Source organism: Equus przewalskii, chromosome 1, assembly GCF_037783145.1.
Source record: "Equus przewalskii isolate Varuska chromosome 1, EquPr2, whole genome shotgun sequence".
Classification (NCBI taxonomy): Eukaryota; Metazoa; Chordata; class Mammalia; order Perissodactyla; family Equidae; genus Equus; species Equus przewalskii.
This window is the reverse complement of record NC_091831.1, coordinates 82,131,016-82,152,439: the sequence shown is the minus strand read 5'-3', so window position 1 is coordinate 82,152,439 and position 21,424 is coordinate 82,131,016. Positions and strand designations below refer to the sequence as shown.

Sequence of the window (21,424 nt, the reverse complement as noted above, 5' to 3'; positions counted from 1 at the left end):
ACGTTCCTGTTTTATGAATAGGGAATGTGGCTGTGCTGCAGGTTTTATGGATAAAGGAACCTAAGAAAGTGTTGCATGCAGAAGTTGGGTGTGTAGTCGATATGGCATAAAACCTGAAAGGCAAGACACAGCTTCTGATTCCAGACCTACCACTTGCTGATGGCACGTGGGACCTGTCACTCAATGGATCTGTCTCAGTCTTTATTTTCTCATCTCTAAAGTGGGAACACTAGTATTTGCCTTGTGGGATCCAGTGAGGAGGAGATGTGTTTGATGGGTGAATACATGGGCTGTGGGGCCCAGGGACGGGCACACATAGGGGATGGTTAGTACCCCCACCAGTCCTTGGTTGGACTCTGACCCAAATGAAGCGCTATGCTGCAGAAGAGATGGGAAGGAGGAGAACGGTGTCTGAGCTTTCCCCCGAGAGGGATCCTCTACGTTCTAGGTGTCGGGGGAGCTGGTCTGATTCCAGAGCTGGTAAATTGTGTTAGTGATTCCAAGCCAAAGGAGACCACGTCCAACACCCTCTCTGCTCACACTGCCTGGAATGCTTCTCCAACACACGTCTTGGTTTCACCCTGTGTCTGTTGTCTTCCAGCTCTGGATGAATACTGCGGACAACCTGGAGCTCTCCCTCTTTTCCCATCTCGTGGAAATCCTTCGATCACCAAGGTAGGCTGGGCTCTGGCAGCCTGGGGGTTAGAACCAAAGAGCCCATGCCAAGAACAGGGACTGAGAAGGCAGAAGGGTCAGTGGCTTAGCACCCATGGCCTTCTCCCACTCCCAGAGCACTGAGTCCCCAGGTGGCAGCAAGTCTGTCTCAGTTCGTTTGTGCAGCTATAACAAAATATCATAGACTGGATGGCTTATCAACAACTGAAATTTATTTTCTACAGTTCTGGAGGCTAGAAGGCTAAGAACAAGGCTATGACACATTGGGTGTCTGGTGAGGGCCCCCTTCCTGGCTTATAGACGGCTGTCATCTTGCTAGAGCCAGAAGGGGCGAGGGAGCTCTCTGGAGTGTCTTTTATACGCACACTAATCCCACTCAGGAGGGCTCCACCCTCATGACCTAAGCACCTTCCAAAGGCCCCACCTCCAAATGCTTCCACATTGAGGGTTAGCTTTCAACAGATGAGCTTTGGGGACACAGACATTCAGTCTATAGCAATGCCTCCCCAGCAGCTCACATACGGGGGCAGGTCTATTTCTGCTGGTTTTGGGGGCCTCTGGAGGAGCTCTGGCAGCTGGAACCTTCTCAGGGGCTCAGTAAGGTGGCCAATGAGGGAAAATATTTCTCTGTCCCATTTGCCTCCCCACCACTCTCCCTCTAAGTGACTCCTCCAGTCACTTTTTGAATTAATCAGGGATCTTTTGGTGGCAAGTGGCAGAAATCAACTCAAGCCGACTTAAGGAAGGAAGAAAGGGAGGAAACAAGGAAGAGAGGAGGAGGGAGGGAGAAAGGAAGGTGGAGAAGGAGGGAATTTATTGGCTGGTACAACTGAACGGAGCACATCTTCACCTGCGGCTGGTGGCGCTCACGCTGCTTTATCTGAAGTCCGTCACCCATCTTGTCTCTGTTCTCTTCACGCTGGCTTCATTTCGGGCAGGCCTCCCATGGCGGCAAGGTGGCTCCTCGGAGCATCTCCTCCTCTCAGCACAGTCATCAAGGGTAAAGGGCTCCTTTTTACTCCATAGTCCTAGCAATAGGATGGAGTCTTGGGCGCGGGGGCCAACTTGGGTCACGTGGCCAGGCCCAGAGCATGACTTCACGTCTGGAGTGGGTGGAGGGGAGTTAGGAAAAGGTAGACCCCCAAAGAAAACCAGGGGCAGTGATCAGAATAAGTGAGACTGGACGCTTCTATGCAAGGAAGCTGATGTACAAGGCACCTCCCACGCATCAGGATATTCACAGCCACGCCCACCTGTCTCCTCTTGGGTCGGCTGTTCTGGCAATCATTAGCACCTTGCGTGGTTTGACTGTGTTTGCAAACATCTTTTCATTCAACCACTCATTATTGAACATCTATTACAAACCCACTCCATTTCACACCCAGTTCTTAGGACTGAAATTTCAGAGAACAGGGCAGAGTCCTGTGCAGAAGGAATACAGAAAAACAGGCTGCGTGTGCAGTGATAAGAAAGAGCACAAAGATGAGGGAGATTATAGGTGAACTGCATCCTCTCTGCTGAGCCAATGAGCCAGATGGACGCAACTCACGCACAGACCTGGGCTGGTTCTGTCACTTGTGTATCGGGGATGTTGGGCGTGGCAGAATTTAACATACTAATACTGAAAAGACAGTTCAAGAAGGAGCAATCCGCCCCAATTCACCCTCCTCCACCTTTTTTTTTTTGTTTCCCACTTTCCACTTTCTTCCTGTTGTTTCCTGAGAGATGGACATTTACCCTGGGAGCTGCTTTGTTTGGGGGAGTAGAATTTACTGGAAATTGGATTTGTGATTATTCTAAGGAAGGGGATGTGGATGCTTGAATTCTCCCTCGTTCCCCTTTGCCTCTCTGTGGCGTGTTCATCCACTTTGTGGTTTGGGGAGGGCAGGAAGAGTGCGCACCCAGACAGGGTCTCCCTGGGCCCGCGCCCCAGCTGTTGGGAAGCACTCCGCGGTCGCGCGCCAGTTGGCTGTCTTTGTTCTGAGTTTTCTGAGATCTGCATTAGTTTTCCCTGAATTGAAAAGTCAGTAATTAGGGGTTGTCTTTGAAGGCAGCTTCCGTGGGGTGGAAGGGTACGGGAGGCTCATCCCGGAGCGACTGGGGCACTTGGCAGACCTATACTTGATGGGTGTCTGACAGCATTTTGACAAGTTGCCAAGATGGCATTGGAGTCAGAGGGCCACAGAGCAAGCCCAGCCTTGGGAACCTTTTCAGCAGAAACACAGCAAATTTGGTTCATTCCAGTAAAAGCTTTTACTGCCTCTCTCCTGGGCTCACCAGGGAAGGACCCAGGAATGCTGAAGTCGCTCACCAGGCAAAGCTTATACCCAAGCTCGTCTTCCTCTTCAATGAGCCGGGCCTCACTCCCTCCAAGATCCCCACCATCATTGCCATCCTGGGCTGTCAGCTGAGGGGCCACTTCAGCATCCAAGACTTGCTCAGGTACTGTGACAAGCTTCCCAGGGAGAAGGGCAGAGCATTGGGACCATTTTCTGAGGGAAGAGAGGTCCCAGGTCTCTCCTCAACACACTCAACACAGCATCACCACCTTTCAATGCAGTGGCAGGTTCTACTTCCTTGGGACCTTCTAGGGGTTTCTGTTCAGGGCTGAGAGTTCAGGAAATGAGTGGGTCTGCTAGCTGCCCCCTCAGGGCTATATGTTCACTGCTCCCTGGAGCTTGGACACACTTACTGTGCCAAGAATTCAAGAATTTCCACAAGCACACCATCCCCACTGGCCGATGACCTAACGTGTCTGCCTTTTGTAGACTTCCCAAAGGACGTTCTAGCTGGTATGACATTTGGCCTTTTCCGTCCTCATCGCTATCCTTTCTATGGATCTGGAAGAGCTCTATGAGTCCTGACAGATTTTAGAAGCCTGCCAATTTTGCGTTGATCATAGAATAACACAATTCCCCTCAAATCCTGCCGTGAAGCCACATTTGGGTGGATCTGTGTAGGATGCCTCTCTGTGTGTTCGTCAGACATGGGTTGAGCCCACGGTTGAGTGTATCCTTCTCTCTCTGCATTAAGAATCGGGCTGTTTGTTGTGTACACCCTCAAGCCTTCGTCGGTGAGCGAGAAGCACATCTGTGTGGATGGAGCCCCGGACCCCTCCGTGCCTGGTGAGAAGACCGTCCGCAGACTCCAATTTGAAGGCAGCGAGGTGGCTCTTACAGCGCCCCCGAGAGGCGCACCTTGTGGGGCCATTTTGCAGAGGGAAGGGCTGAGGAGGCAAAGAAGGGGAAGGCACCCCCCCCCGCCCCCCCGAGCAGTCGTTCCACAGTAGTGGCTTGTGAGGTCACAGTTTTATGATTAAGGTTGCAAATCAAGTCAAATTGTGTATTCTTCCTACACAAACCAGAATGGCTTCCAAGGAGGGCCTCCAGGAGAAAACTCAGTTTCCTGTAGACCACCAAGTGGGAGCCTTCGTGCTCCAGCCCCTGCCTACCTCCCTGGTTGAATCTCCCCCACCCTTGCTCCCCCTTTGAGCCCCAACTTCAACACTCGGAAGCACTTGCAGGTCCTAATGTGTGGTGGTTTGCCCTCAGTCCATTCTTTGCACATGCTGCTCCCTCTGTAGAAATGCCTCTCTTGCCGCACCCCTCTCCCTACCTCACCCATCTAGACTAGCCATTCCCAGTGCCACCAAGCCAGGCTAAGTCACCTCTTCTGTGCTACTCTCCCCCTTGGGCTTACTTTCACACACAGCTTTGTGATTTGTTTCTTTGAGTCTCTCTCTCCCCAGCCAAGTGCAGAACAGTGGCTGCATCATGTTTCTCATTCTGCCTGCTAGGACAGGTGTGAAGGGAGCAATTCCCAACCACTTTGTCCTAGGCCCTCCATTTCTGCGCTCTCCAAGTCTGGCCCCTCGATCTACAGGCGGCCATTTAAATTTAAATTCCAGTTATTTAAAATTTTAAATGCAATTAAAAATTCAACTCCTCAGCCACATTCCAAGTGCTCGATAACCACATGAGGCTAGCGGGTACCGCACTGGACAGGGCAGATAAAAATCATTCTTCTCATCACAGAGGATTCTCTTGGACAGCATTACTCAAAGTAGATAAATGACATCAAGCCTGAGAAGTGGGAATTACTATTCCCATTTTGCAGATGAGGAAACCGAGGCTCAGAGAGATTAGGACCTCTATAAGAGATGGGGGTCAGGATCCAAATAGAGGGCAACATGACTCGAATTAGCCAAGCTGCCTCATGAGTCCTATTTCTGTAGCTTGTGTGCTCTGAGTTGGTTATAAGATAACTGGCCAACCAAAGGAATGAATGAACGGACAAGGAGCCAATGGGAGTTATTAGTCAACCCGTTTTCTTATATGGACTCCATTCTGAAACTTTTATCTAACTGAGCATCTTCTGTTAAGACAGTGCTAATAAATATCCTGCAGGGCTATCAAGTAAAGCTTCTTATTCCGCTGGATCTATATACCTCTTGCTACAATTCAAGTTCTATTTTTAGTGCAACATAGACGCGCCAAAGGCCTAGCCTGGGAGCAAATTGAGAGCCGGAGTCGAGACTGAGGACCGTAGTCTTCAGCACTCTGCTCCCACTGCCCCCCCAATGCATGATACCCAGCATGCAGTCGGTGCTCAAGAAATGTTGCAGCTTATGATAATTGAAAAAAATTCTTCTATTGGGAGATAAATTTGACTTTATCATCTTTAGGATTCAGGGGAAGGAATGGGGAACACCGAAAACATCTCTAGTTAAAGAGAACTTTAGGAACATTTCCTGAAATTCTTTTCAAGCGTTGCGTGAAAAGTTGAAGTCTAGAATTGGAATGCCAAAATTTTGAGTCCCATTCCTGCCCCAGTTCCTGGGTGAACTAAGCATTTGGTGAATGCAATTGCTTACTGGGGCAAATATGGTGTCTCTTTCCATCCGTTTTCTCTCAAATCTGAATTTTCTTTTTTGTAGCTGGAAGCCAAACATCTGGAAAGACAATCTGGCTCAGAAACCAGTTGCTGGAGATGCTGCTCAGTGTAATATCTTCCTCCCAGCTTCATCTGTCCTCTGAGTAAGTAACTCCAGGAAGAGCGATTTGGCACAAGGTCGCCTCATACAGAGTGAGGTATTAAAACCTTTTCTTAATGAAAAGTTTAGCATCTCCGAGTCAGTGTTCTGCAGTGTGTTTCCTGCACTGACAGAAAGAAAATTATGTTCTCTCCACCCAATAAAGCAGACCTTGCCCTAAGATATTCTGATGCAAATGTTTAATGGCCGTGAGTAACTCGAAACAGATTTGGTATAATTACAATAAACTCCTTTTGTCACCATTGCTATAGTGTAATTGTTATTGTTCTGGCAGTTGTGACAATTACTGATTTTGATGTCCTGGACTTGGCAGACAATAGAATGGAGAAATGGTTACCCTAAATAACATCTATCAAGGAAAAGGCTTGCCAAATTCTTCTGCTATTTGCTGTTAGTTATTTAGTTATTTCTCCAAGTTGGAAAAAGAAGACTCTGCCTTCAATTAACTTTCAAAACAATGTGGAATCGTAAATTTCATTAGCTCTCTCCGGGTCTGCCTGCTTCACCTCCAACCCTGAAGGTGTTCATTCATTCAACTATTGGTTGAGCCCCTACTGTGTGCCAGACACTGTTTCTCGCTCTAAGGATGCGGTACTGAGCAGGCGGTCCAGATCCTTGCTCTCGCTGAGTTGACGTTTCAGCGTGTATGTGTGTTTGGGGAGGGAGAAATCGAGATGGGGAGTCACCCTTCGGTAAAGCAGCCTTGCAAGTAGTGTTTAAAAATTTACCAGCCTACAAGTTTTTACATTCCTAGAATCAAAGCATGAGAGAACTGGAAGATGCCTTGGAGATGAGCTAGTCTAACCCCTTCCTTTTCCATCTTTTTGGAATGGAAGGCAGTGTAGTACTTAAGCACCTGGGCTCTGACGTCTAGACCTCCTGGATTCAGATTCCAGCTCTGCTTCCAGGGACCTCAGGGACGTTACTTAAGCCCTTTATGACTGTCTTCTACTCATATATACGAGGATAAAAATAGCACCTGCCATAGATGGAAATTAATATATAGATAGCCCTGAGCATGGTGCCTGAGACACTATAAATACTCCATGAGCTAAATGCTATCATCATCATCATCACCATCACCACCAGCACCATCATCACCATCAACCTCATTACCGTCGTCATCACCATCAAGGAAAATGACCAGAGGACATCAAGAGCTCTGCCAAAGTCATCCAGTTAGAACACATCAGAGGCAGGGCTGGAAGAGAGGACAGTCTCTTGACTCCTAGTCCAGTGCTCATTTCACTGGACACCAGCCACTCCCTCACTGGGGTTAGTCTGGCATCCTGTGCCGAGAACACTGCCCCATACAGATGCATCCTTCTCTGGCTCCCAAGAGGCTGGGTCCTTTGCTGAACCATTGCCTCTGATTGGCTGCCAGCCTCCCTGCCCTCCAGTTCTGCATTGTCTACCAAGTCTGTATCCTCCAGACTCATCATTTTAAAATTCAGTTTTGAAAATGACACTTAAATCACGTATTTCTTTTTTTTTTTTTTTTTGCCTAAACTGATAAAGATGCGTAAATATCGGACTATTCCATTTAGATTAGTTTTGACAAGTGTGTTTAAAAAGGGAGGTAAATCACTGTTATGTGTTTTCTATGACTATATTGATGTAATTAGCTGGGTGACTAGACAGACACTGTGTAAGGATGAATATTAGTGGAGGACTATCCAGGAGGCTGCACATTTTGCATCTATTGACACAGTTTCCAGTTGCTTTGAAAAGCTTTGACCAACTTGTACTTCAGCCGTTAGACACAAATTCATCCATTTCGCAGCAATTTCACCAGCGTTTTATTTTATCATTCTTTTAAAATATAACATGTGCTTCCCTAAGTAATATCCAGATGGTAACCTTAACTTGCCTCTCCTAGGTGGCTAGCGAGGCCAGCCATTATTCATATTTTCTGGACCTGTCATTTGCTCATGGACTGGGAGATAATTTGTTGCATGTATTGACTCCCCAGGACGAAGGAAGAGATGTTCCTGACCCTGGGGCCGGACTGGTTCCTGCTACTTGTACAGGGCCACCTGCACCCCAGCACCACGGTGCTGGGGTTGAAGCTGCTGCTGCACTTTCTGTCAAGTTCCTCCCTCCGCGGGCGATTTAAAGATGGCCTGTCTGTAGGCTCCTGGGTGGAACGCAGCTCTGAGGGCGTGGACATCGTGATGGGTGAGTCTCCAGAAGGAAGGGCGCCACCTCATCATGGGCAATGAGTGAGGCTCCGCCAGGCTCCTCCCCACCTGCGACCTTCACAGCTCCTTGCTGTAGGATCCCCTTGACCCCTGACCCTGATCAGCCCCATCGCCCCCTGACTTCCTTTTCCTGAAAAGCCTCCTTGGCTCGTTTCCTCTTCCTGGATGTTTCCCCCAATTCAGAACATCGGCACACCTCTCCTGGCTGGTGGGGATTCATCCTTTAGCTCTCAGTTCAAATGCCACCTCCCCGAGGAGAGGACGGTCCTGCCTGAATCACGGCACCTCTGCTATTCTCTCTTCGCCCCTATTATTTTCCTTTACAGTGCTTATTGCAATTCACAAGCATCTATTTGATATTTACTTGCTTGATGTCCCTCCCACGACATGGTATGTTCTTCCTGAGGGCCAGGGATTGTGAATATTTTGTTGAAACACTGTGTCCTTGTTGCCTTGTTGCCTCTAAGGTGGTAGACGCTAAATCAGTAACTGGTTTCGAATGGATGAATGGGCACGTCAGGAATAGGAATTCGCACTGAGTACTTTCTGGTGCTCATGTGCGTATGACACACATTTCTATCCTGCATTTCTATGGGATGGGTGCATGGCAGGGAATTCCCCCATGTACTCAATCCCCGCCTTGACCAGAAGTAACAGCAGTCGTTCTCTGTCGGGTTTTGTGCCTCTTCCACCTGATCAATAGACAACCTCAAGAGCCAGCCCGCCCTGCCTGACCAGAGCCCCTGCCTGCTCCCTGGGTTACGGGTCTTGAACGACTTTCTGGCCCACCATGTGCATATTCCGGAAGTCTACCTCATCGTGGCCACCTTCTTCCTACAGACGCCACTTACAGAGCTGAGGGATGGGCCCAAGGTAGGTTCATGGGGCGCCCTCAGGAGGGAGTGATACGCTGGGTTTTCTGCTTCCATGCGACCCAGGCAGTTGCCTAAGACCCTCCACCTCTTCCTCCCTCCACCTCCTACTCCTGTGGTGTCCTGACCCACTTCTTTCCCTAGCAGTCCCACACCCCTTGGCTAGCTCCTCACATATGCTTGGCTCCCTTGGCCTCTGTATGCCATCGCCCCTCCCAGCAGGTCTCTGTTTTCGTCAGTCCCACTTTTAAATGTTTTTCCTTCTGGCCACAGCTGGAGAAGTCACATGATGGTGGGGTGGTGGGACGAGGCGAGTTGCTGCCACCACAGACTTGGAGCCTCGGTTTGTGCCTTCAGAAAAGACATGCCCCTTCACCTTAGTAATGCCCGCTGTTCCCTACATTCTAATATAGACTTTACAGGCTCTTGAGTCTTCTGGCCCCCACCTGCCCTGTGCTCAGACGACTTACCTCATAGCGGGAGTGGAGGCTGCCCACGAGGGGACATTGGTGCTGTACCCGGCCCTCCACCACGTGTTTGTGCCATGACCCCCTTCACGACCTTCTCTCATTGTCACTGGCAAAGGGGAGCTTCTCAAGGCTGATCTGGATTCCTTCTACTCCTTTCCTGAGTGACTCACCCTATTGTACCCCTTCTTTCTTTTGTATTTTCAGCATCTCCTTTTCTATTGACTCTTTCCACGTAGACCACTGTCTGTTAAGTGATGGCCCCCCCTAAAACCAGAAGCTACCCCCTTGACTCACACTCTTGACCAACTGCTGTCCTGTTTATCACTCTCTCTCTTTCCTTGGCCAAGTTTCTCCAAAGAAGAGTCTACACTCCTTGCACACACCTTCTCACCATCCCCTCACTCACTCACTCACTCACTTGCATTGCATCCGAGTCTTCATTGGCTCCCATTGCTGCAGGATCAGGTTCAGACTCCACTGCTGGCATCAAGCCCCTTCTCAGTGGGGCCCCTGGCTTGTGTCTCCCACCCAGCTTCTTCCCTCGCCCACTCTTGGCGCTGCAGTCCCCCTCAGTCACCTCCCCGGTGAGACCAGCTGCTTTGCGCTTGCACATCCTGTGCCTTTAATGAGCCCTTTCTCCCACCATCACCTGCCTGGTGAGGTGTCCTCCCCAGTATTCAGCTCAGATGTCACCTCCTGCTGAGATCCCCTAGACAGTGGATACCATTCCCCGCTTTGTGCCTCAGCCTACCCTCGCCGTATGTGGCACAGACACATTCACACATTTGCCTCTCTTGTTAGACACCGAGCACCTCAAGAACGGACCCCACCTCCTCCTCATCTTCCCAGGCCCCTGGCAAAGAGCAGACTCTGAAATCGTTTCTTGGTCTTGAGTTGAGTTAAACTGAATTGAGATGGGTGGGGAGGCGTGGCTTTGCAAATAGAAGGCTAAAATGCTCACCGCTCTTCCCCATCCTTATATTTGACCTATCTAAATCTTGATGTTATTGTAGATCACGCTTCAAAATACAGTCCTTAATATGCGTGCTAAGTTCAGCAACACCCTGTATTTTTATTTTGCTGAGACGTATCGCAGAAAACATATGTCTGCTGAGTGTCAGGACCCGTGATAGATGTGTTACATATTTTATTTCACTTGATATTTCTAACAATCCCATGGGGTAGATAATGTAATTTCCATCTCACTGAGGAGGAAACTGAAATACCAAGAAGCTGAATAGCCTGCATAAGCGCAGCTTTTGAAGAGGCACACTCGGGTCACCCTGCTGGTCAAGCGCACGCTCTCTTTGCCATGCTCTGCACTTTCCCCAAAGCCTTTGCCTTCATCATGTGTCTTCTTCCATCTTATTTACAAAAATTCATTAAAGTTGATTGGGACATTGAGTATTTGTGATGTCAGACCAAAAGGCCTAAACTTGAGGCAAGCTGCTAGTGGGTATTCAGCACCTCCTCGGAGCTGTGCATTTCCTTTGGGCACCATCGAGGGGACTGAAATTCACCACATGGGCCAGCCTCCGGGTCTGCTCCTGTGCTGTTTCCTACTGGGGCGCCTGGGAAATGCGATGTACTGGCTGGAAAGCTGGTCCCCTAGCTGTGGAGCCGCCGGTCTCCTTACAGCCCCTGCTTGTCTTTCAGGAAAGCCTGGATGCCATGCTCCAGTGGCTTCTGCAGAGGCACCACAGGGAAGACGTTGTCCGGGCCGGGCTGTGCACTGAGGGTGCCCTGCTGCTCTTGGAAATGCTGAAAGCCACCATGAGCCAGGTGAGCCCCCCTCCCCCCATGCCGTGAGGAGGTTCCCAGGGGACAACAACGGTGGAAGGTCACCTTGACTTTGCCCAGCAGCTTTCCAGTCATACCGGTCATTGCAACTGTTACTCCCAATGCTTGACAGAAGAGGTGGAGTGGGTTCCTCATGATAACTTGGGTGCACAGTGGGAAACCCAGCCCAAATGTCCCCAGTGAGGTTCATGCGCTCTTGCCAAAGACATCCATTTTCCATTTGTTTAAACATTTGACTTTCTTCACTGGGAAGTTTAATGCCTTCAGTAAAAGGAAACACTTTTTTTGAACAACTGGTTTAGGTGGGGAACTTCAGGGACCCACATGTGGGGGACCTGTGAGATAGAGACCTGTCTTAGAGAAGACAGACGTTCACCAACTACATACATGACATGGGCAGCCTTAATCCAGGCCTTCGAGGCCCACCAGAGGTGGGTGGAGAGGTTATTCAGACGTGGAGGCAGGTGTGAGGGGTGAAGGCCAAGGGGCCTGTGGACAGGAGTAATTGTGAGCCAGATCAACAAGAACACGCATGAGAGGCTGAAAAATTCCAACTTCCGTCTGTAGGCAAGGGCAACCAGAGGCTTGAGTGTGTGTGTGTTGGGGGGGTCTTTATTGCTTTTATAAAATGATGCATGATTGCCTGTAAAACGTAAACAAAAGGAAAAAGTAGAAAGCAAAAATCACCTGAAATATATCCATCCAGAGATAAGCACTGTGAACCTTAGTGGAATATCCTTCCAGATGCTTCTCTGAGATTATACCACATCCTTATGGAGGACTAGACCACTTAAGTTCCTTTTGCCTTTTTTTCCGCAACATGTTGTGGATATATTTGCATATCACTAAAAATACGTGGGAAACATCCATATTTGTAAATGGAAATCCATGTTGCTTCTCGGAGTGTTTTTTGTTATAGAAAGCCTGTAATGCACTTTCTTGAGGACGGAGACAACTTTTGTTTCCAGTTCGGTGTCCTCCTTAGTGTCAAGTCTGGGATGTCGGAGAGCGGATCAAAGTGCACTGCACGCATTTTCTATGGATGCGTTTCTTAGGAAGGTTGCCTTAGACATTAAGCAGATGCACTTCTCCATCTACCGAGCATCCGCCATCTTGTATAGAAGTCCTCACAGCCGCAACAACACGGCCAAACTGGTGATTTCCTAGTGAGTCCTTTTGCATTTATCACTACTGAGGTTGATGCCGTTTTTTACATGCTTATTAACCATTTCTATTTATTTTACTGTGAATGGCCTGTTTGAATCTTTTGCCAACTTTGTGTGTGTGTGTGTGTGATTATGCTAAGAAAGTACAGATTACACCTGCTCTTTTTTAAAGCAAGAATGTATTTAATTTCTATTAAATACTCTTTTAGTATATAATGAGATGATCATATGCCTTTATACTTTTTTCTTTTAACCGCCTATTGAATTATGTCAATTTTCTCACATTCTTGCAAAGATCTCAGTCACCGTTCTTATTCTTTTAGCATATTTTCTTATTCTGTTTGTCATATTTTATTTATGATTTTGCCTGAATATTTATAAGTGATATTAGGCTGTAGTTGCGTCTTTGTTGGGTTTTGATATCAGTATTTTGCTAGCTTTATTAAAAAAAGCCTGCTCGTCTTTCTTTATATTCAAGATGTTAGGTCCATAATTCTTATATTATTTAAATTGTTCCAATGAAATTTCTTCGGCCTGAATTTTTTCCATTATTGCCTATTTAGGCTTTTAAATGTCTCTTTGATCTAGTTTAGGCAATTGATATTTTTAAAAATCTTCCCATTTAGTTTGCATAAATGGTTTCTTTTAATTCACTTAATTTTCTGTGTGATTATTTCCCTCCTTTTGTTCTTAATTTGTAAGTTCATGCTCTCTCTTGACCCCACCCCTCCCACTACTTGAGGAGCTGAAGATGTGTATTTATTTAAACAACCAACTTTGGGTATATTTCTCATTCTCCTGGTATTTTTTTCTGGCTAATTCTAAGATTTTGATATTTGGCATCTTCAGTTTTTTCTTGTTTTCCAGAGTTTCTGTGATTGCAATTTTAAAGACCTTTTTGGCTCGTGTTTTTCAGCGTCCATGTGGTTGAACTTTTTGTTTTTTCATTGTTATCTGTTTCCAGTTCTGTTTTATCCAGTCAGAACGCTTGACCTGTACACTTTCCATCTTTGCGAAACTTATTCATGATTCCATTGTAGGCCTATTGTGCAATTAATTTTGGGGTGCTGAAAAAATGTCTATTTTCTGTTGCGGTATCAGGAGTTTGTTAGCTTTCTAATCAATTGATGTTATTTTAAAAAAGCAAACAGAAGGAATAACATGAAAGCATTTAAAATAAAGAAAATACATAGTGTGCTGAGAGAAGTCAAAACATAAGTCTGAACATGTACATTATAATATTAAACACCAAATGGTTAACTGGTAGATTACAGATATGACTCTTAGACTGAGTCAGAAAACAAGACACAATCTTCTGGGATCTAACACAAGAAAAGTCATTCAAAGACATTGTTTTGGTTCCATGAAAGGATCTGTCATGAAAGCATCATTTACCGAATACAACAGACCAGCATCAAAATATAAAAGGCCCAAACTGGGAGAATAGAGAACAAGGCCAGAAACTTAATTGTGGTGCATTACTCTAACACATCTTTCTCAGTTAATTTTATTTTGTTTGTTTTATTTTTTGCTTGGAACTGTGCTTTGTCTGATACTGTCCCCTTGCCCGGTGGTCACCATAGCTGAGTTCGCCCATTGTTGAACTTGGTATAAATGGAATCACACAGTCTGTATTCTGTGGCATCGGGCTTCTTTCACTCATCGTTGCTTGTGGGTTTCACTCCCATTGTTGTGTATATCAGTAGCTCATTCTTTTTTATTGTTGAGTAATAGTTTATTGTGATAATCACTATTTATTTATCCCTTCTGGCTCGCTTCCATCTGGAAATATTACGAATAAAGCCACTATGTGTGTATCTTTTGGTGGACATACATACTTGTTTCTGTTGGAAATCTACCCAGGAGTGAAATTGTGGGTCACAAGCTACACACAGGACTTGCTTTAATAGACATTGCCGAGTACGCTGCGAAGTGGAAGTGCCGGTTTATGCTCACCAACTCTTCTTTTGGAAGGGTTCTAGCTGCTCCACGTCCTGGCCAGTGTTTGGCACTGTCAGTCTTTTAGGCGTTAGCGGTTCTGCTGTGTGCAACTATCCTCTGGAACAGACAGTATTATGTCCATTGTGCAAATGTAGACACTGAAGGTTAACTCACTTGGGCAAGGTCACAGAGAGAGGGCCTGGTGGAGGCCTGTGTGTGCGGCATTAACGTGACCCTCTAGGTCACCGCCGTGCCTAAGAGCCTGCAGGGGCTCCTGGTGCTCAGTGCGTCAAATCCGAACTGCTCTTCCAAAAGGTGCGAGCCCTCTGTGTCTGAGCTTTCCTCCCTGCTTCTTCTGCGTTCACCCCGTGCTAGTCACTGTGAAAATAAGCCTGAAGCACTAAGAGGTCTCATTTAATCCTCGTGACAACCTTATGAAGCAGGTCACGTTACGATCCTGGGTTTATGGAGTTGGGACTTGAGGTGACGGGGGATCCAAGCAACACAGTCAGTAGGTGGCACAGGCAAGGTTTGAACCAGGCAGAAAAAAACCCAGAAAAATCTCGCAGAACTCCGCCCTGAGGTCCTCGCCCGTGAATCTCATATGGTGCTGTAAGAACCTGCTGGAGAAACCAGAAGCAGGTGACTTCAGAAGCAGCTTCTCCCTGCCTGCCTGCTCAGCCCCGTCTGGAGCCTCCTGGGGCGCTGCGAATGAGATTTTGACCTGCTCTCTGATTGCCCCGTGCATATTACCTTTCTTGCTACAGTTAGCTTTATCTTTTCTAGTACGAGGCTCTGTTCCAGGCACTAGTTATGTACCTGGTAAACAGGATGTCCTAACTCATGCCCATGGGCCAGGACTCGAGGCAGGCAGGTGGGGAAATGAGAAAGCCATGGATGGGAGGGGCTGGGGCTGAGTAACTGGCCAGAGGAACACCTGACGTCCACCTGTAACATCCGCAGGGGTGTGGCTGTGCATGGACGAAACCTGATGTTAAGGCTGGTCAATTTTCAAGTTCCAGACTGTTTATTCAGGACAGAGCAGGATGTCAGGCAGCAGCTGGAGCCTGTCTCCAGATAGAGTGACTGGGTGCGGCTGGTCCGGAGAGCCAGGCTTCAGTGGGACACTAGTGTGCAGCCGGGGTGGAGGTTCAGCCATGTGGCCAGGGCCAGGTTAGGGGGCAAACAGGTCTCCAGGTCTCCTCAGGGCACTGGGTGTCAGCCTAGTGCAACATGATTCCTTCCAGAGCCCTGGCTGGTGGGTAGGGGCTTCCAGCCCTGCCAGCCTCAGACAGGCTTTGTCCAGGTGTCAGCCAGGGCAGAGGCCACAGCTGGGAGCATTAGCACTGGGCTGAGGAAGGCTGGACTTGACCCTGATTGGCAAGTTCCTTGAGCACAGAGGCTGTGTCTAATCCCTAGGTGATGGTATGGGGAAGAGCCAGACTTTGCAGCCGGATTGTCTGGGTTCAATTTCTGGCTCTGCCCTTTACCTGCTGGGTGACCTTTGGTAAGCTACTTAACGTCTCTGTGCCTCTGTCTTCCCATCTGTAACATAGGGGTAAACATAGAACACACCTCAGAGGGTTTGTGAGATGAGAAGAGGAATATGTGTGAAGCCCTTCGAACAACGCCTGCGTGCATTAAATCCTTCCCCAAAGGATGACCAGTGTCGAGGGCTAATGCATTGTCTTAGGTGTCTTGCAATAAGATGTCTTGTTGAGAGTCTCAGAAATGAGGTCTTCCCCCCAGATTTCAAACCCTCTGGCTCCTTTGCAGCCCAGTCGTGCTCCCTTGCTCCGCCTCTCATGAAATGTGCCCTCAGCCCGTGACAGGTCCTGGAGACGACGCCTGGGAGCGGACGTTCCCGGCCAGTGTGCTACAGTTCCTGGGCCTCGTGCACAGCACCTACCCCCAGGACCCAGCCTGGCGGGCCCCGGAGTTCCTCCAGACCTTGGCCGCAGTCACCTTCCCCCTGGGAAGCCACAAGGTAGGACATGCCACCGCCCTGCCTCCGTGAGAGCAGGGGTGAGCGTCATGTTGTCCTCCTCCAAGGACGAAGGGCAAACTTCCTCCCCACTCCCCAAAATTAAAATACGTTTTAAGGCAATTTGGCTGAAACATTAAGTAAATAACGTGAGTAATTTTTCCTTTTCTTGGCTTAGGTGCAGCTTGAGGTCGTTTTCAGCTCTGAGATTTCCATCATTTTTTGAGTTGTTAGGCATCTCAGGAATGAGAAATTTGATGGTAGATCTAGTCCAATTCTATGTGGAATATCCACGCACTGATCACGGGAAACAGCAAATTCCATGCCAGGAAGCCTGTGGCCAGTGCAGCCCGCACGGGAGGCTGGGCCTGGAAGACGGTCCTGTCTTTTGTCTCAGGGCCTCATCCTGGTCTCAAGGTCATAATCTGGGACTCCTCTTCATCAGAGGGTTCACCCAGGCGCGGCTTAGAGCCAGCCGAGCCGAGGCTGTGAGGGCAGGGGGACCTCCGGGTCTTGAGGACGAGGTGTGAGAGTGGGGGTGGGGAGGGGGCCGTGGGAAGAGCCGTGAGTGAGTTTGAGATGGAGAACCAGCAGGTCAAGGGGACTCAGTGGGCTGGGAGCATCTGGCAGCTGAGAGGAGGCGGTGAGGGCCGTGTGAAGGGCAGGTGTAGGAGGGCAGAAAGGGCAGGGCGGAAGTCCGCTTGTCGCCCCAGCCTAGTGGAGTAGGAAGCTGAGGCCAGGCAGGGAGAACGAGCGGGTGACATCTGTTGCAAGTCGAGAGCTGCAGCTAAAGGAGCGTGTCAGAAAGGCACACGACGGTGAGGCGAGGCTCAGAGGCTGTTTGCTCCATCATCGTGTGCTAAACAACCAAATAAATGAGCGAACGTACCTTTCAGCTCATCTTTTCTAGAAGTGTGTTCATGCTGGTGGCCTCCATGTATGGACACCCACAACGGCCCTGCGCCTGCCACTTCCCGAACCTGCAGGCCCCCCGGGGCAGGTGGCGGCGGGCAGGCAGGGCAGAAGTGCGATTCGGAGAGGGAAGGGCGGCTGACCTGGTGCCCGGGTTGGGGCACGGTGAGGCCTGTCTCACAGCATGGTTGAGAGAATGCAACGCACCGGTTTCCGTGATTCCTGAGTGACAGACCCGAGATTTGAACCTCACTCTCTCACCCCAAAGCCCGTGTCCTTTTCATCACAGTCAGTTTAAGATAAAATTGAACGGCCAAATGAAATTTAAGAGTAATTAGCTTTGATAAAAAGACTAAATACAAAGAGTAGAAGATTTGCCAAAAGAGAAAATGGCTCGATGGGTTAAACAACTAAAGTAACATACTAGGACAGTAAGATGAAAAGAAAAAGACATAGCAAAGAGCAGAGGCAGGCAGTGCGGGCAGCGCTGGAGGGGTCAGGGCTGGGACCCCACACGGAGGCCAGGCGCGCCCCAGACCAGGCAGGGGGGAAGGACAATCCTATAGGCTGCCCCTCAGCATCCCTCCGAGTGGGCTTTCTGGAGGGGACCAGGGCCCTGAGGTCCGTGGCCTGACATTCTCAGCCCAGATCGCCACCTCAGCCCCTGCAGCTGGGGAGCAGCCTCGCCATCTGCTGAACTCGGGTTCCGGCCGGCTGCCCGCCAGCAGCTGCAGAGCACACTCTGACCCAGGGCTTCTCCTCCCCACGCTCAAAGCTCCCGCCTGGGGGAGAGGCTGGGCCAAAGTCACCTCCCCAGCTGATGAGCTGCGGGTGGGCCAGGCCCTCTCTTGGGGCTCCTGGCTCCCGTTCCAAAGCCCTTATCGCCACACCTGCTTGCCTCCTCCTGGCTGCCAGTCAGCTCAGCTCCAAAAGGCCTTTGCTCCCAGAAAATGTGATAGACTGTGTTCACACCGAAGGCTGGTGGCCAAAAGCCTTCTATTTGCTGTGAATTTATATGGCATCTTTCCAGCCAAGGCCGCATGGAGCTAATTAATGCAGTCACCACCTCCCTAGGTGCCATTAAATTCATTTTATGGCTTAATTAACAACGGCTGCATTAATTTTATGAATGAGCAAAGGGAGGCGCCGACAGATGAATGCACATGAACAGTTTGCGGGCCTGGAGTCCGGAGGCCCCGGCCGCGTGTCCTTGGGCGTGTCATTCGGCCTCCCAGCATCTCCCTCTCCTCCTGGACGTCTCTGGGCTAATGACCCCGGTCTCATTTGTCCCCCAGTGTTTTTATCAATATGAAAACAGGAAGTGAGGGCCAAGGCTGCAAGGACATGGCTGCCCGGGTTCTCTGAAGTCTTGCTTGTCCCCTTTCACCTGAGGGTCCTGTCTTCCAACATCAGCAGAGTGGGGCAGGCAGAAAGGCAAGGGCAACACCAGCAGGTGGGGACCGGCTTTCTTGACCTTATCCCGGGGCCAGTTATTGCCACGTGCACTCTTCTCTCCGTGGGTCCTCATACACGTTTGTGAGATCCTTCTGTCATCGCCATCTGACTGGGGTGAGCTGGTCTCCAAGGAGGGAGGTGACTTGCCCAGGCCACATCCTGGGCCTCATCGCTGAGCACTGCAGGCCTGTCTGCTCTGTGCTCAACATCTGCCCACACCTCTGAGGTTTGCAGACCATAGCAGCCCACTTTATGAGCCATGGGACTCTGGGCAAGTCGCCCACCTCCTGGGAGCCTCAGTTTCCTTCCATGTTAATGCGTGTGATGAGAATCCCGCCCGTGCACACCTCAAAGGTGGACCCGAAAGAGCGCTGAGGCTGAAAGAGCAGGGAAGGCCACTCACGCTGGGGCTCTCTTGTCTTTGAGGGGGCCGTGCCTGAGTCTTCCCAGGACGACAGTGGTCCCAGGGCTGCAGCCGAAGGCGACAGTGCTGCCGAGGGTCTACAGGCTCCTGCCGAGTCTCATCCCACCCGGAAGCAGCTGAGGGAGTTCACGCAGCGACTCTTGAGGGAGCTTTTGCTAGCGGCTCCCAGCCCCAAGCAGTGGCTGCCGCTAGAGGTGCTCCTGGAGGTGGGTTGGAAAGGAAGTCACTGGGCCTTGTGCTGTGGGAGCAGCCCGGGAGGGCGCGGGCACCACGAGGGTGGGCTGTGCCCAGGGAGACCCGAGGCCTGCAGATGCCAGCTGGCCGGTGGTGGAGAAGGTCTCCCAGCTGTCCGGTGTTGGAGAAGGTCTCCCGAGACTGCAGTGAGGTGGTGGGAGGGAGGCCTGGGGACCGCAGGCCCTGGCAGAGCCGAAACTCTCCAAGCAGCAGAGAACAGATGAGCAAGGGCAGGTCTTAGCCAGGTCTCTGAAGAAGAGCCTGAGGCACAGATTTTGTGGAAGTGATTTCTTGGGGGCAGTGCTCTCGGGAGAAGCAGAGAAGGGATGGCGAGGAAGACAAGGGGGAAGCCAGCCAGGAAATGGTCTCAGCCATAGCCTGGCCCTAAGGGGGCACTGGTGCGCTATCTGCATCCCAGAGTCGGCCCCACCTTGGGGCACCTGCCAGGAGGTCATTCACCAGGGGCCCCCCTACTTGCCTCCTCGCCCTGGGAAGTAGGCATTCCTCCCTGAGTGAGGCAGCTTGGGCAGCAGAGGGCAGTGCCCTGGACCAGGGGCAGCTGTGGGTAGTTGGGAGCCCACACCCCCAGCAGCTGTGGTGTTAGCACACGGGCCAGGAAGGGGACCCAATGGGCACTGGGTGGACAAGACGGCCGTGCGGCTGCCGTCTTAGGCATGGGTGTGCTTCCAGGCTTCTCCGGACAACGCCACCGGCCAGCAGAAGCGAGACTTCCAGACTGAGGTCCTGCTTTCCACCATGGAAATATTTCACGTGATGAGTGGAGGCAACACACAGGCGTGCAGAGGTGAGTCGGGGGGCTTGCTCCTTGTTGTTTATGACACGAAGCTGCTGATGGCAGAGCAGGAAACCCAGCACGCCCACCAGCCACTGCCCCCAGCCCCCCAGAGGAGTGTTAGGGCTGGGATTAGGAGCCGAGAGAAGCAGCCTTCCATCTGCACGTCTGTTCCTCCGAGTCCATGACACGAGCTCACTGACCCCAGGGAAGGCATGCTGCTGCTTTCCATGACGCCTCTGTCATCCTCGGGCCATTTGGAGACAGAAGGGCCCTCTGCCCCCTTAACTCAGATCAGTTCTCCTCCAGCTTTAGTCGAATCGAGTCCTCTTCCCATGGGGGAAGTCAAGACGCCAGCTGGAATTTCACGTTCTTCTGCTCGGCGTCTCATTCTTTGTCCCTGTGCCTGGGCACAGCAAATGTTCCTTAAACAGATGACCTTGGAGGACGATGCTGCGGTTGCCCCTAAGAATTCAGACTACAGCTTCCTTCAGAATCTCTAGTTCCAGGGCATCTGTACTTCCCAACAAGATTAGACAAAGTCCTTTCTGTGGTTTCTGAGCCACAGAATCCTCAGTGACGTCACTCGTCATTTGGATTCCTCCTTGCCCCTCAATGCGGAAACCCTGACTTGTGGTCCTTCTTGTGGAGTGTCTGAAGTGTGGGAGACAGTAGAGCAGTGAAAAGTGTGAGCTCGGGGGTCCCACGTCCGATCTTGGCTCTGTCACTGGACAGCGGTGTGACTCTGGCAGGTGCCTGAGCTGTGAGTGAGGACGACAACCGTGGCTAACTCGGAGGGTTGTTGTAAGGCTTAGCTGAGGTCATCGCATCCCCGTCTGAGCACAGTGGCTCCGTGTGCACAGCAGACGATCGATATCACAGCTTTATCCTCTGCCCCATGTGGCAGCCATCCTAGGGTCACCACGACAGGCTTCCCATTTACCCTATGCCTTAAGTTCTCCTCTGCCCTCCTTCCAAACGGCCACTGGAAGAAATGCTGCCCCTCGCTTGCCTTCTCCCCACTTGGTTTATATCACTGACCAGATTGTTCAAAATCAATTTACTCTGAATGAATGTGTGTGTTCAATGGGCACCTGCTGTGTATAAGACCCCATCTTTGGAACAATGTGGTATACAGAGGGTTACAATGGGGTCCACAGAGGTTAGTAAGATGTGTTTGGTTACCAAGAGAGTCTTGGAGACTGTTGTGGGGAGAAGGCCATTCAGATTCTGATGATTTCTCAGACTCTGTCTGTTTTCTCACCACCAGGCAGTAAAGAGCTTCAGCCAAACACAGAAGCTGCTGCTGCTCCTTCACTCACCAACATCTCCCACTTCACCCAGAAGCTGGTGGAGAAGCTGTATAGTGGGATGTTCTCAGCAGACCCCAGACACATCCTTCTCTTCATCACGGAGCACATCATGGTGGTAAGAACCCCAGGCT

General features: G+C 50.2%; 1 protein-coding gene across 7 annotated transcripts in view; it reads left to right on the top strand.

Moving 5' to 3' along the window:
- The window catches only part of WDFY4 (WDFY family member 4), a 301,239-nt gene that overhangs the window by 122,788 nt on the left and 157,027 nt on the right, over nucleotides 1-21,424 (top strand). For all 7 annotated transcript variants that reach the window (XM_070615433.1, XM_070615417.1, XM_070615438.1 and 4 more), the window contains 11 exons: nucleotides 602-675; nucleotides 2,956-3,117; nucleotides 3,709-3,800; nucleotides 5,612-5,711; nucleotides 7,701-7,906; nucleotides 8,633-8,802; nucleotides 10,928-11,053; nucleotides 16,001-16,165; nucleotides 18,956-19,159; nucleotides 19,878-19,992; nucleotides 21,251-21,408. In XM_070615433.1, coding sequence (XP_070471534.1) covers nucleotides 602-675; nucleotides 2,956-3,117; nucleotides 3,709-3,800; nucleotides 5,612-5,711; nucleotides 7,701-7,906; nucleotides 8,633-8,802; nucleotides 10,928-11,053; nucleotides 16,001-16,165; nucleotides 18,956-19,159; nucleotides 19,878-19,992; nucleotides 21,251-21,408 — 1,572 coding nt within the window. The remainder of the gene's footprint in view (nucleotides 1-601; nucleotides 676-2,955; nucleotides 3,118-3,708; nucleotides 3,801-5,611; nucleotides 5,712-7,700; nucleotides 7,907-8,632; nucleotides 8,803-10,927; nucleotides 11,054-16,000; nucleotides 16,166-18,955; nucleotides 19,160-19,877; nucleotides 19,993-21,250; nucleotides 21,409-21,424) is intronic.